Source organism: Argiope bruennichi, chromosome 8 (genome assembly GCF_947563725.1).
Source record: "Argiope bruennichi chromosome 8, qqArgBrue1.1, whole genome shotgun sequence".
NCBI lineage: Eukaryota > Metazoa > Arthropoda > Arachnida > Araneae > Araneidae > Argiope > Argiope bruennichi.
This window is the reverse complement of record NC_079158.1, coordinates 4,124,195-4,146,439: the sequence shown is the minus strand read 5'-3', so window position 1 is coordinate 4,146,439 and position 22,245 is coordinate 4,124,195. Positions and strand designations below refer to the sequence as shown.

The window sequence follows — 22,245 nt, the reverse complement described above, 5'->3', positions numbered from 1 at the left end:
AACTCATTTTAAACTGCCATTTACTAAAACATTATGGAAAATTCCTTTTTTTTTTTTTTTTTTTTTTTTTTTTTCCCCTTATAAGATTGGGAACTTGGAGACTATTACAGAACAAGCAAAAAAAAAAAAAAAAAATCACTGCCAGTACTTTTGTTATTGTAATATTTTCACCTTTTAGCTGCCATAAAAGCATTATCATTTGTGCATTGCTTTTGCACAATGCTATTATTTGATCATTATATAAAATAAACTATAATGTAAGTAATTAATAATGCACAGTAATGCTTCTTAATTTAAATTTAAAAAATAATCCAATAAGCTGAAAATTATTAGAATATCCAAAATCTTGAAAATATCGGCTATCCCTCCTTAATTTTTCAAAGAACTGCACAAATTAAATAATTCTTTTTGTACCTAATAAATATACAATAAAAAATCAATTTTAAAAAAATCTGAAGAAGTATTAGGACCAGTTAAAGTTTTTAAAAGTAAATCGTTTTCATTTCATTTGTAATAAATTCTGATAAAGAATTATTTGAAAATTCTTTAAAGCAAACATCAGGTAATTCAGATAGTTTTACATAAAAAAATAAAATAAATTGCAATTATTTCATAATTTTTATAAAAACTTGTTTATATTTTAATATGAAAATTTTTCAGGATTTGTTTTTATATAATATTCTGTAAATTTTTCCAAACTATAAATTAGTGACAAGACAAAAAAAAAAAAAAAAAAAAGCCTAAAAAATTGTTTATATTAGAGTTTGATTCTTAACTTAATTAACTAAATATGTATATATTTTTTAAACTATAATTAACTGTATAAAGTTTATTTGTAAAAGTGTTCAGGTTTTTCAAATAATTCAACTGACCATTCATATACCCACTAGAGACTCTGAAGCTAAAGGGGAATGCTAATGAAATTCTTTATTTTGCCTTAAAAATGCATTATTTCCACCCTAAAAGATATAAAAGTCCACTTTAGTTATCATACTAGGCTTGAAAAGGAAATAATTTTCCTACAGTCTATGTATTTTCTGTAGGCAGTTCAAGGTCACATTTTCTATCTCGTAACCAGTTGTCTGCCTCGCAGCACTGAGGCAGATAACAGTGTCACTTTTTTTTTTTTTTTTTTTTTTTTTTTTTTTACACAGCTGTTAAGGTATTCCAAATGTAAGGTATTCCCGAAATGTACTGGTGTGGGGGAAAAACAAGCTTTGTCAAAGCCATGGCAATGGAGAAAGAGTAAAGAGTAGGAAAAATGAGTGTCCTTGAAACGCCTGCAGAAATTACACAGACTATACGAACTGTCATTTTATTTAACAGAGTTTAAAGTGCTATTAAAGCTTTTCTCTTCAAAGAATATCATTGTCCGTGAAGAATCAGTTCAATGGATTCCTATTTCCTTCCATTCATTTGTTGGAATTGGGAATAAAGATTTCAACTTTGGAGTTGAAAATCTTTATTTCCAATGTTCTTAAGTTTCTTCTTCATGCTTTTGTTTAGTGTCCATCCAGTGTTTGAAAATTCTTACCAACTTGCAAATGATTGTTTTATTATCAGAGCCAAGGTGCCTGAATGTAAGAAATCTCATTAAAGATTTAAATATAATGTTTCTAAATTTTTTTAAATAGCAAAGTTTATAACTTCTTGAGAATATATATATGAGAATTAAAGTTATCTGAACCTGTGTGAAAAACAAGGTAATAAAGAAAACAAGGCTAAATATTTTTTCTGCCTTATTTCTTAAAAAAAAAAAGTTTTTCTTATAATGCAGTGTAATTATCTTCATGTCATTATAATGTTGAATAATATTTGGGAATAAATATTAATAGAATTATTTCTCTTTGATTACATTCAATTAAAGCAAAGAATTGAAATAGTATAAATTTTCTAAAACTTCTAACTATTTTCATATAGTATAATATTGGTCCAGTCACATTAATGTGACCACCTGCCAAAATTCAGAATAACCACTTTTCGCAGAGCGGACAGCTGCCAGACCTTGCAGGAAGAGAGTCAGTTAGGTTCCTGAAGGTGTTCACTGGGATGTTGAGCCATGCTCCAGTGACGTGGCCAGCTGCGCTAGGGTACGTGGGTGAGGATCCATGGTGCCGATCGAGGTGGTGCCACAGATTCTGGCTTGGGGAATTTGCTGGCCAAGGGAGTTCGGTAAACTCGTCCTAGTGCTCTTCGAACCACGCACGTACACTGCGAGCTTTATGACACGTCGCATTGTCCTGCTGGTAGATGCCGTCATGCTTCCTGAGGAAAAACAATTCGCTTGTAGGAGGGAACATGGCCCGCAAGGATAGATGAATATTTGTATTGATCAATCGTGCCTTCCACAATGATCATTGCACTCAGAGAATACCACGAAAACATTCCCCAGACCATAATGCTCTCTCCTCCAGCTTGAACCTTTCCAGCAATTGTTGCAGGGTGTTTGCTTTCAGACTTTTCACCCGTATACGCCAGCGTCCATCTGTCCGATGGAGCATGAAACGTGATTCATCGGGAAAAGCCACCTGCCTCCACGCAGTGGAAGTCCAGTTGCTGTACTGGCGTACAAATTCCAACCTTCGTCGCCGTCAAACAGCAGTCAGCATAGGCGCATTAACCAGGCGTCTGCTGAGGAGGCCCATGCGCAGCAACGTTCACTGTGCCGTCGTTGTGGAGACACTTTTGGTATCCTCTTGGTTCATCTGGACGGTCAGTTGCTCAACGATTGCACGTCTATTCGCCCGAACGCATCTCCATAGCCGTCGTTCACCTCTACCATTCATGGCCCGTGGTGCCACCACATTTGCTCCATCGCTGATTTTGGATTGTGCCATTTTGTCATGCACTGTATACTTTTACCACGGCGACCCGCGAACAATTTAAAAAATTAGCTATTTCGGAAATGCTTCCACCCTTGGCCCGAAAGCCAATGATCATGCCCTTTTCGATGTCGGATAAATCGCTCCATTTCTGCAAGAACTGAAATGTTTTCCAAATGCTTACAACACACTTTATATATCCACCAAATTTGCCGATAACAGGTGCCTTCTGCGATTGGTTATTTGACGTTGACTCAAAAGTAAATGGTGGTCACATTAATATGACTGGACTGTGTAATATTGCTGTCTTTATTTACTTTTAAGTAGTTTTTATAAATGCGTTCAGTACAATTTTATTAAAACTTTAATCAGTGTCATAGATTCAATGGAAACAGTTCATTAATATCAATGAAAGTGTATTTGTTAAGTATCAAAACAATAGACTTCAAACTTTCTGAAAAAATGGGCTCTAACTAAAGTCTTCAAAACAATTACAAAGTAAGAAGATAAATCAAATTTACATTGTAAACAGTTGAATTTCAAATGTTTATTATTTAAAAAATATCTTCTTGAAATGTATATTTTTAGAGATGGCACATTGTTTTGTCAGGCATTCAAGTCTCGGTTTGTTTGTTATATAACACATTTGGGTGAATTCATCACAGTTTTTATGAATAAGACTTTTATGGTGCTTTCCAGATGTTCTTAAATTATCAAAACTTCCATTTCACCCAATGTTCAATTAACATTCATTCCTAATTATTCTAATTGTGATTTCCAAGACTCCAGTCACCTTTGAAGCTTCTTTCATTACTTGTGAAAGAGTAACTTTCAAGGATTATGCTACAGCTTCCTTGTAGCAAAACTTTTCATTTTATGAACAATTTTGACATCTTTTCTTTTAATATATGTGATTTTAAGTTCACCCTCTTTTTAAATTGACAGAGAATTTGTAAAAGATGTTGAAATTTAAGAGACATTAAAAGAAATTAACAACAACAAAAGAAGCAATTAATTTTAACTGGAAAGAGGCTAATACATTTTTTTAAAAGGCAAATGAAATTAATTTAAAAACACGGGCAATTGCCAAAAAAGTGAGAAAATGAGTCATCAACAATTCTTTTCTCTCTTCAGATTGGCACCAAGAATAAAATAAAATCCTAACTTTCACCAGATTCATCTTATTTAAAATGGATGTTCCCTAATGAAAACCTGTTCTTACAATGATATTAACTTAGACAATTAGCAAGAGGCGACTGTGTGGTAGATAGAGAGTAGGAAATTTTGAAACTTCGATGTATATTATTATTCAGTATGTGCATTCATTTTATGAGATATTTTGGCGAACAAAATATTTTTGGCCTGAAAGAAGAAAAGATTAAAACTCTTGAACATATTGCAGGTGTGTGGGAAAATTATACTGAAAATCATGAGGACTGCATTAAAAGCTTCTATCCTGATTCAAAAACTGTGTTTGGATCATGCCGGGATGAAGATGCAGACGTAGATGAGTATGAGGAGGAAGACTCTTCTCTCTCTGATGAGGCTCTTAATGAGGGCCCTTTGAAGAGCCAGCAGAAAGAGGCCAGAGCTTTGCAGTCCATCGTGAAGCATCTCTTGCCTCTGGTAGGCTCAGGCGTGCAGAAGATTGTCATTTCCTCTTCTAGGAGTCTTACTAGCAGCTTGGTGAGTAATTCTGTTTAAAAATGTTGTTTATTAACTGTATGCTTCTTTTGTGAAACATCCTTTTGCCATAAACTGTTAGAAAATTACTTTGGGAAAAGCACAAATCAAGTAAATAGCTATATAATTTACTGTGTTTATTTATTTGCAATAAACACAAGCATATAGCAAAACTTGAATTTCCTGTACAGTTTTTTACATCCTTCTTTTTCTAGGGCCTTGATATTATTTTTTTCAACAAAAAGTTAATTTAAAGGCAATTACAATCTAATTCGGTTAAGTATCTTTTGTTGTTGTTGTGAACAATTGATTTCTGGAATCTATATAATTATAAAATTACATGTGAACCCATCCCTTTCCAGCCATTCTATTGTGACCTATCCTTTCTGGGCAACTACTTTGCAACTGTTGAATTCAAAACTAGACTAATAAAAGATTTGTAATTAAAAAAAAATGCAAAACTTTAACTAAATGCATAGCCAGATTTTGATGGCATTGATGAATGCATGTTTCTGCTACCTATGATTTGCAGATATTAGTTTTAATTTTTTAACCACAAGAAGGTTTCGAACTTCAACAATATTTTATTAAAGTTGAATACATTCTGAATTGAGCAGAACTTAAAATGAACCTAATATATTACATTTTATTATATATATAAAAACACACATAATTCCAGTTGCTGTTCTTATATAAAGAGATTAGTTTTTCCCATATCAACCCTCCAAGTGACCTGCTGTATAAATTGGTAAACTACATTAAAACTGAAAAATTTATCTTTGAGTTTTTTTTTTTTTTATTTATTTATTTATTTTAGAACAAAACAAACAAAATGAAAAAAAATAAAAAAAAATAAAGGAATAAAAACTGGTTTGGAAGTTTGAGGGTTGAGTAAAATGTTATTATGGAAGAATATTTTATTAAATAACTTTAATTTTATAAATAGGTAATATGGCTTTAAGGTTATCATACTGACATTTCTATTTTTACTGAAGTGAAATCTTTTTATTGATTTCTTATATATGATATTTGCTCTTCTTTTCAGCTACGATCAATTTTAATTCTTTGCCCGAACGTTTTGCATTTGGATATATCTTATACGTCAATCCTTGATTCAGCATTCAAAGGGTAATAGACATTTTTTTGCTTTCTTTTATATATAAGATTTCCATGTGATCTTGCTGCATCTTAATATACTTCCAGTTTGTTCCAAACAACCAGATATAATGCTTATATCTTTTATGAGATGTTTGTAGGTAGATATTCTTTTGGTTTTAGTATTTAGAAATTATACACTTTTGGCAGTTTACTACATACCTGATGTATACATAGCAAGTGATTACTAGGGCAACAGTCTGGTCTCAAAAAATGGAATGTAGTCTTTTAACAGATAAGATAAAGTATTTAGCCATAAATATTTTAAAATAATAATAAGAGAATTTCTACTTCAGGATTAGAGATTTTCATTGAAATTCTCCACTTATGAATCTGATTTTAATGCTATCACAGTGTTAAGCATATGGAGAAGATTAACATTTTATTAAAGGGTTTGATGGAATTAATCATTAAAAACCATGTCATAAGAATATTAAATACATTGTATTGCTATATTCAGAAAAAGAAATACAATGAATAAATAAACAATAACAAAAAAAAAGCAAGATGACAAAAAGAAAGAAAAAGGAAAACAGATGTGAACTACTAAAACTGTATATAAAATATAAGAAAAACACACCTGAGCAAAGATTTTTAAAATTGAGATTGTTAAAAAGTGAATTGTGAGTAATAACAACATAATAGAATGCAATGAATAGAAAATAGCAGTCAAAAACCAAAATATATGGAAATGTAAACAATAAAATGTTCTCATAATGAAATTTTATTAATAAATTATATTGTAGATTGAAGGAGCACTCCTCTTGTTTGAATCTTCAGTATTTGAACATGGCTGGATGTGAGAACATAACTGACCTGGGGCTTTTCAGACTTGCCGACTGCATGGCAGTGTTACCTCCTCATGTGCCAGAAGGCACAGATCACCTACGTGATGTATACCTTGAAGATTGCTGCCGCTTTCAATCACCAGACAAAGCATGCGATTGTTTCTTTGAAATCGAAGAAAGTGGACGGTTGTTGCAAAAAGCGAAACCTTGCTGCCAGTGTAGAGTGAAGGACTTCTGTAACTCTGTCTGCTTTTGGCAGAAGGATGGGATCATGTGTCATCTTGCTAAACTTTCACTTCAGTGTCCATTTGTGAACTCCTTGGAACAGCAAACTAACTGCTTTAAGTCCACTGGTGGAACTTTTTACTATGGCTCAGAACGAATAGATAATAAGTCTCTACGGTATTTGAATCTTTCAGGATGCAATAAGATCACCGACGAAGGATTGAGGTAGGCACCCATTTTAATACTCATCATGTTGAATGTTATGTATATTTAGTTTACCTTTCCATATATATTTTATAATTCTTTGATAAAGAACTGCTAATTAATAACTTGAAATTACCATTCTATTTTAATACTCTGTGTTGTTCTACCATAATATTGTATATTTTACTGTTATTTCTTATACTTTTTGACATCCTTTTTAGATTATACATGTACTGTATTCTTAAATATGAGTCAGGGTTTATTTACGCATTTAATGATTTTTATGCAATATAAATTGGGTTCTTATATAAAATTCTTCCTTTTTAACAGCTTGTCAATTTACTTATTTTGAACTATTATTCTCTGTTTTTAAACTATTATTCTCTATCTTAGTTTTTTGTGAAATTAGGGAATTTTCCCTATTCTTCTTCCATTGGTTTTAATAGTCCTTAAATTATTATAGGTCTTCAATTTTTTTATAATGCAAAAGTTTTTGTATGATACATATGATGTAGGAAGCAACAGGAACTTGAGCTAGAGATATTTGTTAAAGATTGAAAAAATTATTTCAGATAAACACTAAATTGTTTACATAAAATTCACTAGAAGTAGATTCTATTTTTTTTTTTTTAATTTAAATGTTAACAAAATTTTATCATCCCCCCCTCATTTTAAAACCAACCATATCTCTTGCCATTTAATATCATATTCTATTTTCTGAATGGAGTATTGGCTTTTCTTATTGTTAAACTATTTTATGTGGATTGCATTTATTTAAAATTTTACCTCTTTTACTTCTTTTTGTTTGATAAGATTAAAATAATATTAATTTAAAATGAAATCTGAGATTCATGCAAAAGTGAATTACTCTTTTTGAATAAAGCATCTAATAAAGCAATTAATCTAAATGTTTGCACAGAGCCAAATTCAACCATAAAATTCAATAGGTCAATAAAATTTCAAAATATATCCAAGCTTGATATGTCTAAGAGTAAACGTTTAGCATTTGCAAGTTCTTGGACTTCATGATTGTTAGATTTTGGGATAGATTAATTAGCAAGTTTAATTTTTTATAGCTAACAACAGGTGAAAGTAATAACAATCAACTTTGTAGAGACATACATATTCCATCAAAAATGTGAAAATATCTCATTTCACATTTGCATGAACTGGTAGAAATGTTTTTTCATTTCAGGCCCATGACTTAGAGCAAAGTTGACTTGTATGGTTTTGAAAAGAATTTTGCATTACAAAATATTAATTAATTGTATTTCACCTTTTATTGTATTGCATGATTTGATATGACAAGGATTTAAGATATACATAAATGATACAAATAATTAAAATGCTTTTATTAATTTAAGATTTAAATCTCTCAGAGGGATAAATAAATTTAAAAAAAAAGCATAATGAACAAAAATAATTGCTTTATAAATTATAATTTGGTATATGACTAACTAAATTAAGTTTTTTGTTTTATTTTCTTACATGGTTTTTAGCAAATTTAATGATAATATCATTATAATTTTATTTTTTTGCTGACACAGGTTCAGTAAATAAAATGGCTGAGAAGTTAGATTTTTCTTAACTATTGCTAGATCTCAAATAATATTTTTTTTTTTTTTCCCCTTCAATTTTGCCATTGATTAGGTGAACATGATTTTCAGAACAGTTTAGATAGCTTGTGAATATTATTCAAATTATATAAAATTACTTCATTGATGCCTCATGTTTGTAATAAGTTTAGATGCTTTTCTTAAAAGAAATTATGATACTTTTGATTATGGTTAGAAAATCATTGCTTACAAACAAAATTGCCTATTTCAATTTTCCAATATTTATAAGGGGGGGATATACTCTTTTTTGAACAATGATGAATATTTATGATTCTTTTGTTCACATTTGGTTTCAAACACAGTCATACTAGATGTGAAGAAAAATCAGAAACATTTGTGCAAAAGATTTAGTTCTTGCTACATCTTGGATGCATAAAATTTAAGAAACAGATTGTTTTTCATAAAACAATTTTTAAAAAAGATGGGGAAAAAATTCCCTTTTGTTTATGAAAAGAACACATACTTTCTTGCATTTCTTTATCTGCTAATTATGCTGCAAGGTTGTCTAAAAGCAATACTGTATAACTTACTTTCCCTTTTATAATAACATGATTATAGTAAATAACAGTGAAATATATTCAACCAAATTCATCATAGAGAAAAGAAGACAACATTTTTTACCAGTTTCTTTCCTTTTAAGTAAGCATATATTTACAACTCATGATCAAAACATACAACATGCAGTTGACTATTCAAACATAAGTATAATTAAAGAAATTGTTTTTACTTTTATCTATGTAGTTGATGCTAGTTATCTGCAAGTATATTGAGATTCAAAGTACACTATCTTCTCATAGATTAGTTTTTGTCAGAAAGGCACACATTTCTTGATAATATTCAAATGTGCTCATATTTGAATTCACAAAAAAAGGTGAAGAAATATTTGTGTTGAAAATGTGTTAGCAGTGCAGGGATGCATTGTTCCCACTCCACTCAGACTGACCTTGCATTCAAAAATATGGTTTATGCTTCATATCATTGAATATTCATGTGGTTGTCATTCTCATGAATTCTTTAATAAAAGAATTGAATTTCAGATTGATTTATTTTTTTAATCGGCATACACGCCTGCATCATTTGATGAGATTTATGCTTCCTTATTTTTGTGAATTCGCTCATTATAACTCATTCATTGCTTCAAAAAATTAATGCAAAAGCTGAAGGAAAATAAAATTCAACTGCATGTTTGTCAAGATGAAATATGTATTGGGAAGTATTATAACAGAATGAATATATTGAATATGTTTCATAATTTAATCATCATAAAATTGTTTTTTCATAGACATTTCAGAAAGTAAAATGTAAATAGAGGAATGAATAACTGATATATCTCAAAGTACACTGGAATCTGAAGCATTAGCTCTAACATCAAGTAATGAATTTATTCAATTTTAGATCTTAAAATAGTAGATAAATCATGTGATTAAATATAATAGGAAAGAATAAAAATATTACAGTATATATTTGTTACTGCTAACAGGATTTTTTTTTTTTTTTTTTTGAATAACATAGACCTTAAAACAGGGCCCAAATTTGTAGTTAGAATGAAAATCTAAAAAGAAATGCGAATTAAAATAATTTGACTTTGAAACTGGTTAAAAATTTGGCATAATAAAAAGATTTATGATATGCCAACTAGGTCCTTAAAAAATTATAAATATTAAAATATGGGACAAAACTAAACAAATTAATTCAAGCAAACAAAATTCGAGCAATTAAAAAATTAAATTACTTGTTTGAATATTTAAAAAGACATATATAATGAAATAAAAGTGTAAGTAAAAATCAACTATAGCGATGATGTTTAGAGAGAGCTTTTTTTTTTTTTTTTTTAATCTCATCATTCCTTTGGTATGAGTGTGCTTGATGTGTCAGTGGTCTTCTATTACCAAAATCAAATCTATATAAATTCTGCTCTTGCCTACTGTTAAAATAGTTTATGAGTGGTACTAGATGGATGTTTTTGCAGCATACCTCAATGGCACTCTAAGCAAAGATATATATATAACTCAACCAGAAAGTAGTACTGAAAAAGGAAAGCAGCATCTAGTTTATCATTTAAGAAAAAGTTTATGTTGGACTTGAATAGAGCAGATGGTTAGATGAGTTTCTGAGACTGCTTTGACTCAAATGCTCAATTTAATTATGATCAAGAAAGACAGCTTGTTGCTGGAATATATTTTGATGACTTGCTGATCCTCGAAAATATGAAGCCGAAGATTGAAGACTTCAAAAACAAAATAATGGAATGTGTTGAGATTAAAAATTTAGATGAAGCAAAACATATATTGTCCATGTGAATTGGGGGGTGGGGGTGGATCGTTAACTTTTGATTAATCATCCTATGCCAAAGACAAAACAAACACATTTAGAATGGAAAATTATGTCGTTTTCCTGATTGTGATTCCCAAAGAATAGAAAGAGGCAGTCTGCTTTACTTAGCTTATGGTACATGATCAGATCTATTGTATCCAGCAACATATCTAATTCAAAGAATACCTTTCAGATGGACATTGGTGAGGTATGAAACACACATTCAGGAACCTAAAAGCAACAGAAGTCCTAGGACTTACTTTCAAGAAGATGGGAGAAAAATTAAAGATTTTCCCTGATGTTGACTAAATTGATGGTCAAATTGTGGGTTAGAAATCTGTTGATTGAGCTACATATGACCACTTCCATTGATAAGCCTAATCAAGGAATGATATGCATTGCTCAAAACCAGGAAATTGGGAAAAGGAGCAGCACATTGACTTGAGATATATCTTCTTGCAGCACTTGTTATAAAGGACACCTTGACTTTTGCCTTCATACATGAGCAACATTGTTTTCATTATTGAAAGACAGTATTGCTCATATATTTATGAAATCTATCAACAAGCAAACTTTGTGTAGATTCAAATGGGATTATTGATTTCTGATCTCTTTTCTGATATGACCATATATAAGCAAGGAGATAGCAGTGTAGAATTATATGTTGATATATTCAAATATCTTCTACATCATATATTATAAGAAACAATGAACTTTTTGTTTTGTATTTTTAATTATAATAATTTTGTTTTAATGTATGTCATTACAACATTCCTTTTGCTTTCTACATTTCTTTTAAGCAGTTCATCCATATCCATATTAAAATAGTTTTTGTCTTCTATATTTGAATATTTAATTTGATTTTAACAATTAAATCTAACCATGATGGCGATTACAGCATGGGAATTACAATTCAGTATGAGAACAAAATTGAAGAAAAACTAGTGTGAGGAATGAATAAAATGTTCTTAAATCGAACTCAAAAATTACTTCAATTTTCTGGAATAATTAACTGATTCAACTCAAGAGATGATGATTTTGTGTCATAGGACACACTATGAGTACCGAAAAAACAACTAGAAGATGAGAACGAAGGTAGATTCTACTTCATCAGAGCATATGCTGATCAATGAAAAGCATGCGGACATGATGCAGAATAGATTTCTATCATCGAGGAAATTATTATTGAAATGGATAAATTGAGATTTTTAGCAGCAAATGCTGCCATCCTCTAATGCCAGAGTCACAGTTAATAGATAGAAAATTTTAGCACTTATAAAAAACGGCCTTTTTTGGAGCAGTACTTAAAGAGATGAAATTTCTTAGTGATTAAAAGTGAGCTTGTTCCAAAGGTTTGTTCTATGAGTTGAAAGAACGCACAAGAATATGTTCAATGTCACTTTTTGTTGGTGGGGGGGAGGAGTTAAAGGAGAGATAATAAGAGTTTTTATAAAGTTTAGATCTATTCAGTAGAGCTGGGTTGATGGTCATCCTCTCTGTATAGATATGTTGTTATTATATCTTTTCTATTTTTAAGTCATATGGTAAGGGATAGAATGGAAGAAAGGTCTAGTGTTTCTTTGTATTTTCTATTTTGATAAATTTGGTACAAATTTAACTTTAATTGTGTTGATAAATAGTCGTTGGGATTAAAAGATGAGTTCTTCCACACACAACAGTTATTTTCACTTTTAAGACAAGAACGGTACGTAAATAAAATAACAGAAAAATATAACTGCAGCACAGTAGATCCATTGATATTGAATTCAAACTACAGTTATGCTGCCATTCACAAAGGGACAAACTCAGTGGTGTCAGAAATAAAACTGGTTTTCAGATACAATAATACACTGTAAGAATAATAACAAAATACATTGAGTCAATGCACAAAATAAAATAAAAGTAAATATTATTAAATACAAATATACCCAAACTGGAAGGAAGATCTTCTGTTGTTTCTTGGTATTTAATATTTTGATAAATTTGGTGCAAATTTTGGAGTGAGATTTTTTTGATAATAAATAATTATTTCTTCAACCGAAATCCACTCAAAGTATGGGTTTAACCTGTGACCGATTTTGCAATATAATCTGCCTTTTCATTCCATTATCAAACCCCAACTCCAGGTCATTTCAATGACTTGGAATCCAAACCATTATTGTTTTCTTATTGAGATATGTTCTAATTAATTTTTTTTAGCTATTCCATGAATAATTCTTTGGGATTTGATAAATACATTGTTGATATAATACATCATAAATTTGATATACATTTGATAAAATACATTGTTTCTATCATTGTTTCAATGATAGAAAAACTGTCTGTTAAAAACAATGGATTTTTTTTTTCTGCAATTATGAATACATCAATGGTTTCACACATTTCTAAAACGTCGGCTCTGAAGATGGAATTATCGTTCTCAAAGAATTCGATAGCCAAAGAAAGTTTGATAACCAAAGAATTATGTGTTTAATAGACATGTGATAGAAGCTAAAAATTACGATTTAGATTCATCAATGTCGATAATAAAATAATCTTGAAATTCTGCGTTGAGAGTTCCTTGAAAGAGAAGTTTGGGGTACGAAGTGGGCTGTGCCTTGTTTTGGAAATTGAGTTCGAAGATGAATATTCTGTGAATTTCATTCCGACAAATTTGGGAGGACCAAGAAGGATTATAATTTGACCTGATGAAATGTCTAATTCTTGAACCATATTGATAATTACAGTTTCATCTTTTTTAATAAATTGAATGCTGAGGGTTAGACTTCGATCATAGATGTTCTATGATCAAAATCTCATCGAGGACTTCAGAAAAATTCAAGTGTTAAACACTGTGTTGTAGTAGCACAAGTCACAAGAATCATCTTTTAAAAATCGTTAATATCTTTACCATTTTATCAGTTATTAATTAATTCTTCTATTTCCTTTTCAGTCATATACTTTTTTACAAGCATTTTGAGAAAATCAATTTGCAGGAAATATTAGAATAAAAAAAAAGATTATGAAAGAAATATACTTAAGTAGGCATAAACTTAAATCCCTGTGTCATGATTCCTCTTCTAAAGTGACTCCTGAATATTAGATCTGAAATATAGATAGCTTATTCAAAATTTAAATCAAACATATGCAGTGAATTTCGATGATTCCTTATTATCTAAAATCGAAACTGCTTATCGATACCTGAGTATCCGAATTTTATAATGGGCAATGCCACCCAAGCATGGGTTACTAAGAGATTAAAAGTAGATAGAGAGGACTAAAGTAAGTAAGTTTTTGTAATGAAATAGTGCATTTGCACTTCCGGAACTGTTCATCAGTCACTCTTAATGGCATGAGAATTTCAGAAGAGATTCTGAATGATTTGTTGCTCTTGTGTAGTACGTATCAACTTGTTTAGATCTGGTAGCATCTTCCTCTTACTTTCCGTATGTTAAAGTACATGTAAATGAGATCCTTGATTTTTGAAAACTGCTCTGCGAATGAGTATCGACATACCATTTATGAATCTACATTTTATTACAAAATTTGCCTTAGTTAAATTGAATTCAAGCATTTATGTGATCTTTTTTGAAATTTTCTTTCAGGTGTCTTTTTGATGCTGGTGTTCTCGACAAACTGCAGTTCCTTGACATCTCTGGTTGCTGGTTACTTAGCGGACCGGAACTGTGCTCCATGATAGAGTCCCTGACTCACCTGAAACCAGAAAATATTTTTTACTGTGATCAGATATTGGACGGACCTTACCCAGATTCGGCCAATGGGTGTCAGAATTTGGAAAATGGCTTTCGTGCTTGCTGTCGCCGAGTGCTGCTGTAGCAAGGGGTTTTATTCGCTTTGTAAATTACTTCATCTGGCGAAAATTGCAATTTTTTTAAAAACCTTCACTCTGAGGAATACCCACATGTTCTTTCTGCTTTCTCCAGAATTATCTGTTGATCTGGAGAATTCTTTTGACGGCATTTGGTGCGAAAAAACAATTTACTGTTTGCATGGCAGCTGCCAAATTGTGTGAAATTGGCAGAAGATCGATCGTATTTGAAGAATGTGGTGCACATTTCAATACAGTTGATTTAGCAGAAAATTGTTTTGTAATGTGCTGTTGTTGAATATCATAAAAATTGTGTATTATATTTGGTAGCTGGCATATTGTGCATTAAGTAATGAACATTTACAAATGTTTTTTTGTGAATCCAAAGAATATATTGATAGATAGAATTTTTTTTATTGTTGTTTTGTTTTAGCCTGAATAAAATTAATAATTTTCAAGCTGCTTTTTTTTTCCATATTTAATTTTAAATAAATTTCATTCATACTGTCTGTTTTGTACTAAAAAAATATTCAAATTTCAAGGAATGGGGCCAGTTAATGCTGCCTTACATGTATACATAAAAAAATTTTGGAATTCATTGCATGTCTCACAAGATCAAATCATATATCTGAATAATATTATTTCACTGTAGTGCACTCATGTCCATAAATGAAGGATAATGCAAGTTCAGGAAAACAGAGAGTTAGAAGCAAAACAAATGTGACTTATTTGTAAAGCCTACTTATTAAACAAAAGGTAAAGAGCAAAAAAGATGCTATATGTTTGATATCATTAATAAAAATTGCGTTTTTTTTTTTTTTTTTCTCTCGCTGGAGCAAATTACCCAAAACATATCTATTTATAAAAACTAATATTACATGATTGGTATGATGGTTAATACATATTATATCTCCCAGACGATGCAATACAGTCCGTACAACGCCTAGGCATGCTGAGTGTCAAATTATCGATTTGTTCTTGGGGAACATTACACCACTCATCAAGCAATGCTCTCCGAAGTTCCGGTAAACATGTAGGAAGTTGTTGACGGGATGCAACTCGTCGGCCAAGCATATCCCACACATGCTGTACTGGATTCAAGTCAGGTGAGAATGCCGGCCAGTCCATACGGGTGATATCCTCCTATCGAAGGCATTCTTTTACGATATTTGCACGATGAGGACGGACATTGTCATCCATAGACACGAATTCTGCGCCTATGGCGCCTCGAAAAAAGTGTACATGTTGTTGCAGAATGACGTCCCGATAGATTTGGCCTGTCATGGTTCCAATTTGAGCATTCAGGTCAATTCTGGAACCCAGAATAATTCCTCTCCAAACAATCCTGCACCGCCTAACGGTGTCGTTCAATGATGTTCTCTTGGTGGTAACGGGTACCCGGCACTCTCCATATGAAAGTCCAGCGAGAATCAGACTGCAAGCTAAACCTGGACTCGTCGTAAAACATCACACAAGCCCACTGTTGCGGTGTCCATAATTCATGCTCTCTACTCCAGGCTAACCACAGGCGACAGTGAGTTGCAGTAAGTGGAACACATCTGACAGGCCTGCGAGCATATAAACCAATCGATCCTAAGCGTCTGTACACGGCCTGCCTTTAAACTGTCGTACCAGTGGCTGAAGGGAGCTGACGAGACAGGTCTGATGCTGTGCTGTGTCTTGTTTCTTTTGGCAGCAACTGTCAAATACCGGTCCTCCTTCGGTGTTGTAACTCGAGGGCGACCTGTGCTATAACGTCTATTCGCATTACCATCATCTTGGAGTCGTTGACAAAGCCTGGAGATGACATTCTGGGCGATTCCAAGTTCCTCGGATACTTCCAGCTCGGTACGTCACTTTCCAGATGGCCGATAATTCGATCTTTCGATATATCTTGCGGTGCTCCGATCGAATTGATCTTTTTGTTAATTATCTTCCACTTTTTAGAAAACGTTTAAAATGCTTAGTATAATTATATGGGAATTCATCGAAAATGTCCAGCATTCTTTGTGCTTTTTTATGAACTTTATTGATATCTTTTATAAATATATTATTTTTATAAAAGTATGCAGTGTATTGCCAAAATAGAGAAGAAGAATAAGTTCCTAAACCTTTTTTCAAAGAGTAGATTATTGTTCATGAAAGAAACATAAGACTGTAATAATTCTTAAAATTCACGAATATGTTCTAATATGAATAATGTAATCCTTAACATGCAATAACTTTACATATTTTAAAAGAATAACGCTTCAGATCTTCAAAACTGAAGAGTTTTTAATATTTATTGTAACTCATTGAATTTTAATGCGTTTCAAGTTTCTTTCAAAATTAAAAGATACACTAATTGAACATTCTTAGAATAAAAATTGGGACAAAAGGAATTCAGAAAAATTCAATAGACAAAAGATTAAAATTTCAGCTTTTTAAATGCTATTCAATTTGTTTTAATAAACATTGGTAACAGCATAATTAAATAACAGTTCAATACAAATAAATTTAAGAAACTTCAAATTGAACTAATATTTTTTCCTCTGTTGTATATGGAATAATAGTCTTACCGTTTTTATATTAAATTAATAAAATTTTAATTAAAAGCGATTTGTTTTCCGAGCATATTTTAGGATAAAAATTGATTTGTAAAATAATTTTTTTTATAAAAGAAAGTTAAAAGTTTCTGTTATGAACATTTTAATGATTTTCATTCTGATAGAATTCAAATAATTATGTATTTCATTTATAGAATAGAAAATGCATAATAATAGAATTATTCTTGAAAGCTATTTTAATTATAAAAATATGAAAATGAAATGCTAAACAAGACGACGACCAATTGTTCCATTCCTCAGAGTCAATCATCTCACCAACGTTTAGACATTCGCTTCCGTATAAATGTAAAGAACTCCAAAATACATTCATGAATTTTCTCAAAGAAAGGGGGGGGGGCTGTCTGTCTGTCGGCATATCAGAATAACAAGGCTAGACAGTTAATATTTGGATGTATATGAAAATAGCTTCATCAAATTTCTGAAGAAATTCGTATGAGGAAAGCCTGTCTGTTGGAGCACAATATCTAGAAAATAAAAAGGCATCCAAAGAGCTGACACCCTACTTAGTAGATCTTGAAAAATCGAGCCAATGGATAGACTGTGTGTTCGTACCAAGCACGATATCTCGAGTAAATCACAAACTTAATCAATGGAATTTGATATGGATCTTTTTCTACAAATTGTAGACATATGATAAATCTCAGACTCAATCGATGAAAACTTTCCATCAAATTTCAACTATATGTTTGGCACACCATAGCCAGATATGGCTCTTGTGCCACAAAATCCGAAATAACTAATTTTCCATCAAACTTTGAAGGAAATCGTTCTACAGGACGGACCCGTCAGGCCACATGTTTATATATAAACATGGTTTCGGATATCGGATTATGGTTTCATGTCACTGTTTGGAGCATAGAGTCAAATTCTTCGGGACTTCCATTTTGATGACCTTGAGTTACAGTTGATAACTTTCTCCATTTATTAAATGGTGTAGATTTTTCATTTCCTCTAGAAAATAATGCACAGAAAAAAAAAACGAGTCTGGTGTTTTTAAATAAATTAACCAGCTGCGAAGCTGAAATTCACTGTTTAGTATTTTTTTTTTAAAAGAAGTAATTAGTAGAAAATGATCAACCTTCAGCATTCTCCTTTGTGTTGCAGAGATCTGTTTTTGACACAAAACATTTTAAACTAATCGGTTATAATGCTTGGTCACAAACCTGAATCATTTATAAGCACTCGATTCCATTTGTTATTGTCATTTTCGTCGTTATTTTCTGAATCAATCATATTTGTGTAAACAAATGGTTCTTCAAAGATTTTCACAGCTTCTATAGTTTCATTGCAAAGTTGTGTAGTTTTTGTCCGGAACTTTCTTCGTCAGTTGAAGCTTGAATTATAATTTCTGAAGTCGAAGCAATTTCATTGCCAGAATTACATCGTAGGCAAGAAAACAGATACACTCATGACTTTCTAAAATTTAGCTTTTTTTTTTTGCTAATTTTCTTTTTCGAAAGCGAGTCTTGACACCCAGCCGAAAGTATGATTGTTTGTCAATTCAAGAAATAATCTTCTGGAAATCAACGGTTTAAATGAGTGATGTGGATGGATTTTTGTTATGAGAAGGTTGAAATTTTATGTGCTGCGTACCTGGATAATTCTCACCTCGTTTTAATTATAATGCTATACTCAGTTGGCTCAAGTTGTTTATAAACAACAACAACAAAAAAAGATGAAAATAAAAACTTTAGAAGGATGAAGCGAAGGAAATGATAGTGTTCAGAAGGATACTTCCTTGTTTTTTGTTGCCATTTTCAATAAAGAGTCCTAACTGCACCCCAACTTTTTTTTTTTTTTTTTACTTTTAAGCAAGTAGTTCGTTATAAATAGAAATTTCGAAGGATAAATTTTGTCCCCTCATTTTTACGATGCACAGAGTATAAATTACTTGGTTTTATTGAATAATCCCTTCATATTATACTTCTTTTTATCATTGGCAATGATAGTATGTGATATCTCATGGTATCATTGTTGCTTATAGATGAGGCGAATAAGTACAGGTTTCCGTTCTTGCTCAACTCGTTCCATCTCTTCCCCAGCAACTTTACCTCCCTTGACCAAAGTTTAGAGTTATTGAATTTAATTAATATTAAGAGGAAATATTGAAAGATTATGAAAATCTTTATTACTTTTCTATGAAATTTTGAGCATAATTCTTGCAGCCGGCTCAAGAATATGGTGAGTAATGGAAGATCGCAGCGTTGGAGGAATACTTCGGCGTGAGCAAAGCATCATCACTAAGATACTCATTCGTCAGAAAAATAATTCTTTCGCTCCATCCTAATGAAAACTTTTCCGAGGAAACAATCTTCAAAGAGTCGCAATAAAATGTTTATAAGAAAATGATTACGACTGCAAAACAACAAAAGATTTTTTTTTAATTCCAAACTAGCTGCCTTTGGCAACCATCTGGCTTGCCAAAATGAATGACTGCTAAAATTTTCAATTAAATATGCTATCTAGTTCCTTCTTAATGACTAAGTCTGCAAGGAATTTTAAAATTTGATAAATACATAAAATGCTGTTTTAAAAACCCTTCATCATTCCGATCATTATGCAAGGCATCTGTCTAATTTTCTATCATCTCACCAAAATGTGAATTTTAATTTGAAAAAACAGAAATATTTAAACTTGAACTATTGTAAAAAGTTTCTTAATGAAACTAAAGATTTTTTTAATTAAAATATAAGAACAGACAGTAGAATTATTCTGCATTAATATTTTATGTTTACTATATAATATTTTTCATAGTTTGTTTAATAACTTAGAGGATTTTTCAATACAGATTTCCCTGATTCAAAAAAAAAAAAAAATCAGTGCATTAAAATAAGAAAGAAATTTTCAAGAAATAAGAAGAATAATGTATTTTTATGTTAAATTAAAGCGCAGCAGTGTTCAAAAAGGGACATGTTTGAATTTTTTTTAATCTTTAATAATATAGGTATCTTAATATAGGTATTGTAAAAGATCGCAGAAAACGTTTCCTTGCATTTATTTTATAGAAAATAACATACTTCCTATTTATTAGTTGCACTGCTCCGATTAGAGAAGATATCTTTTACATATTAAACCATATTTATCTTAAATAAAACTGTTTCATTGAGTTAGTAATATAGGTATTGTAAAAGATCGCAGAAAACGTTTCCTTGCATTTATTTTATAGAAAATATCATACTTCCTATTTATTAGCTGCTCTGCTCTGATTAGAGAAGATATCTTTTACATATTAAACCATATTTATCTTAAATAAAACTGTTTCATTGAGTTAGTAATATAGGTATTGTAAAAGATCGCAGAAAACGTTTCCTTGCATTTATTTTATAGAAAATATCATACTTTCTATTTATTAGTTGCACTGCTCCGATTAGAGAAGATATCTTTTACATATTAAACCATATTTATCTTAAATAAAACTTTCATTTAATTAGTAATATAGGTATTGTAAAAGACATCCTTGCATTTAATTTTCAAAAAATATCATGTTTCATGTTTATTTCATTTCATACAGACATGTGTGGAAAATTACATTTTTATATATTTAATTTGCAATGATAACTAACTTATTTTTTAATTTGAGTTTTTTCCAATTTGATAGCAAAGCGTTGATAAAAGTTAATTTTTTTCCGTTGATGTGCAACGTGCTCGTGCAGCTTTAATATCATTTTTATTTTGTGTGAAATAAATTATTGAAAAATATATTTAAATTATTTTTTAAAAAATCATTAAAAAAAGAAATTTATTTTCTTGGTAAAAACATTGATATCATTAAAAATATAATTTTTTGATCTTTGAACTTGATGTAAAAACCGTGTATGTACGATAATAGTTTCGAAAGTTATCCCGAAGAAATGCCGAAGTTTCATTCAAATTTTAATTAATTAAAATTCTAATTAAAAATTTTTAAAAAATAGCTCTGAGGTGCACATTCCTGGCCTCCAAGGTATATCTCCAAGGTATTCCCGACCTCGAAGGCAAATCTGATAGCTGTAGGTCAAACGGTCTGGTCTGTAGAGCGCCAACACACACACTTTTTTTTTTATATATATTTCAAAATTTAAGAGTATTTATTTTTAAATGAACACTGAATTTCTTTCCAAATGTTGGGATTGGAATACCGATTGCTATTATTTGAGTAGAAAAATTATAAAACAATTACGTGATTGTCTATCAGATCATCACTAGGCAGTGAATCATTTCTCTTTCAGCAAAGCATTATAGCACAATGTATTGATGCATTAATGCTTGAAATCTCTAGATGAAAATTGAATTAGAGAATATAATTTTTAAAAATATATATTGTCAGTCAAAAAGGATTAAAGCAGCTTGAATGAAAATTATATTGGCAGTTCGCAGTTACTGATGTGTCTGCACTAAAAGTACAAAGTCAGTCACAGTAACTGACAAGTATTGTGAAATGACAGAGAATTGTCAATGACTCAACCGTTCCGATTCTATTTTCTTAAATAAATTTGTTTAGAAGACAAAAAAGCTATTACTTTTCCCAAGTTGTCAAAAGTAACAAAAGTAAAGTAAAGTTGTACAAAAAGTAAAGTAAAGTTGCCAATTATAATAATAAAAAGGTTTAATGTAATAATAAACACAATAATAAAAGTTATCAAATATATATTTACCACTTTAAAAAGAGTTTTTTTTTTTCTTTTAGATCGTACTTGGATTTAGAATTTGATACGGTTCTTCGTCTTTGAAGTAAGAACTGTATGCAAATTATTGCATTCATAGCAATAGAGATATATAGACTGGTAGACAGACAATCGCCAAAAAATTTGATCCAAATTTTGACAATAAATGCGCTTTTGATTTACGCCAAATTTTATTTATCTCCCTCACTGCGTTTTTGTATTCACAATCATAGATATGACTTGATAGAAAGGTCGTCTCTTTATCATTTAAAACTTCATTATTTTTGATAAAAATTAATCATTTACAGTTCATTGCATCTTGTTTTGAATGGTATTTTTTTCCTACTCAAAGTAGGAATTCACCTAAATCTCTAATATGAGT

At 30.7% G+C, this 22,245-nt stretch overlaps 1 protein-coding gene across 2 annotated transcripts in view; it reads left to right on the top strand.

The window, feature by feature from the left end:
• The window catches only part of LOC129981117 (F-box/LRR-repeat protein 5-like), a 51,352-nt gene extending 36,280 nt beyond the window's left edge, over window positions 1-15,072 (top strand). For both annotated transcript variants that reach the window (XM_056091797.1, XM_056091796.1), the window contains 4 exons: window positions 4,225-4,508; window positions 5,551-5,633; window positions 6,407-6,898; window positions 14,391-15,072. In XM_056091797.1, coding sequence (XP_055947772.1) covers window positions 4,225-4,508; window positions 5,551-5,633; window positions 6,407-6,898; window positions 14,391-14,622 — 1,091 coding nt within the window. In that variant the 3' untranslated portion in view covers window positions 14,623-15,072. The remainder of the gene's footprint in view (window positions 1-4,224; window positions 4,509-5,550; window positions 5,634-6,406; window positions 6,899-14,390) is intronic.
• The last annotated feature ends 7,173 nt before the right edge of the window (window positions 15,073-22,245 follow it).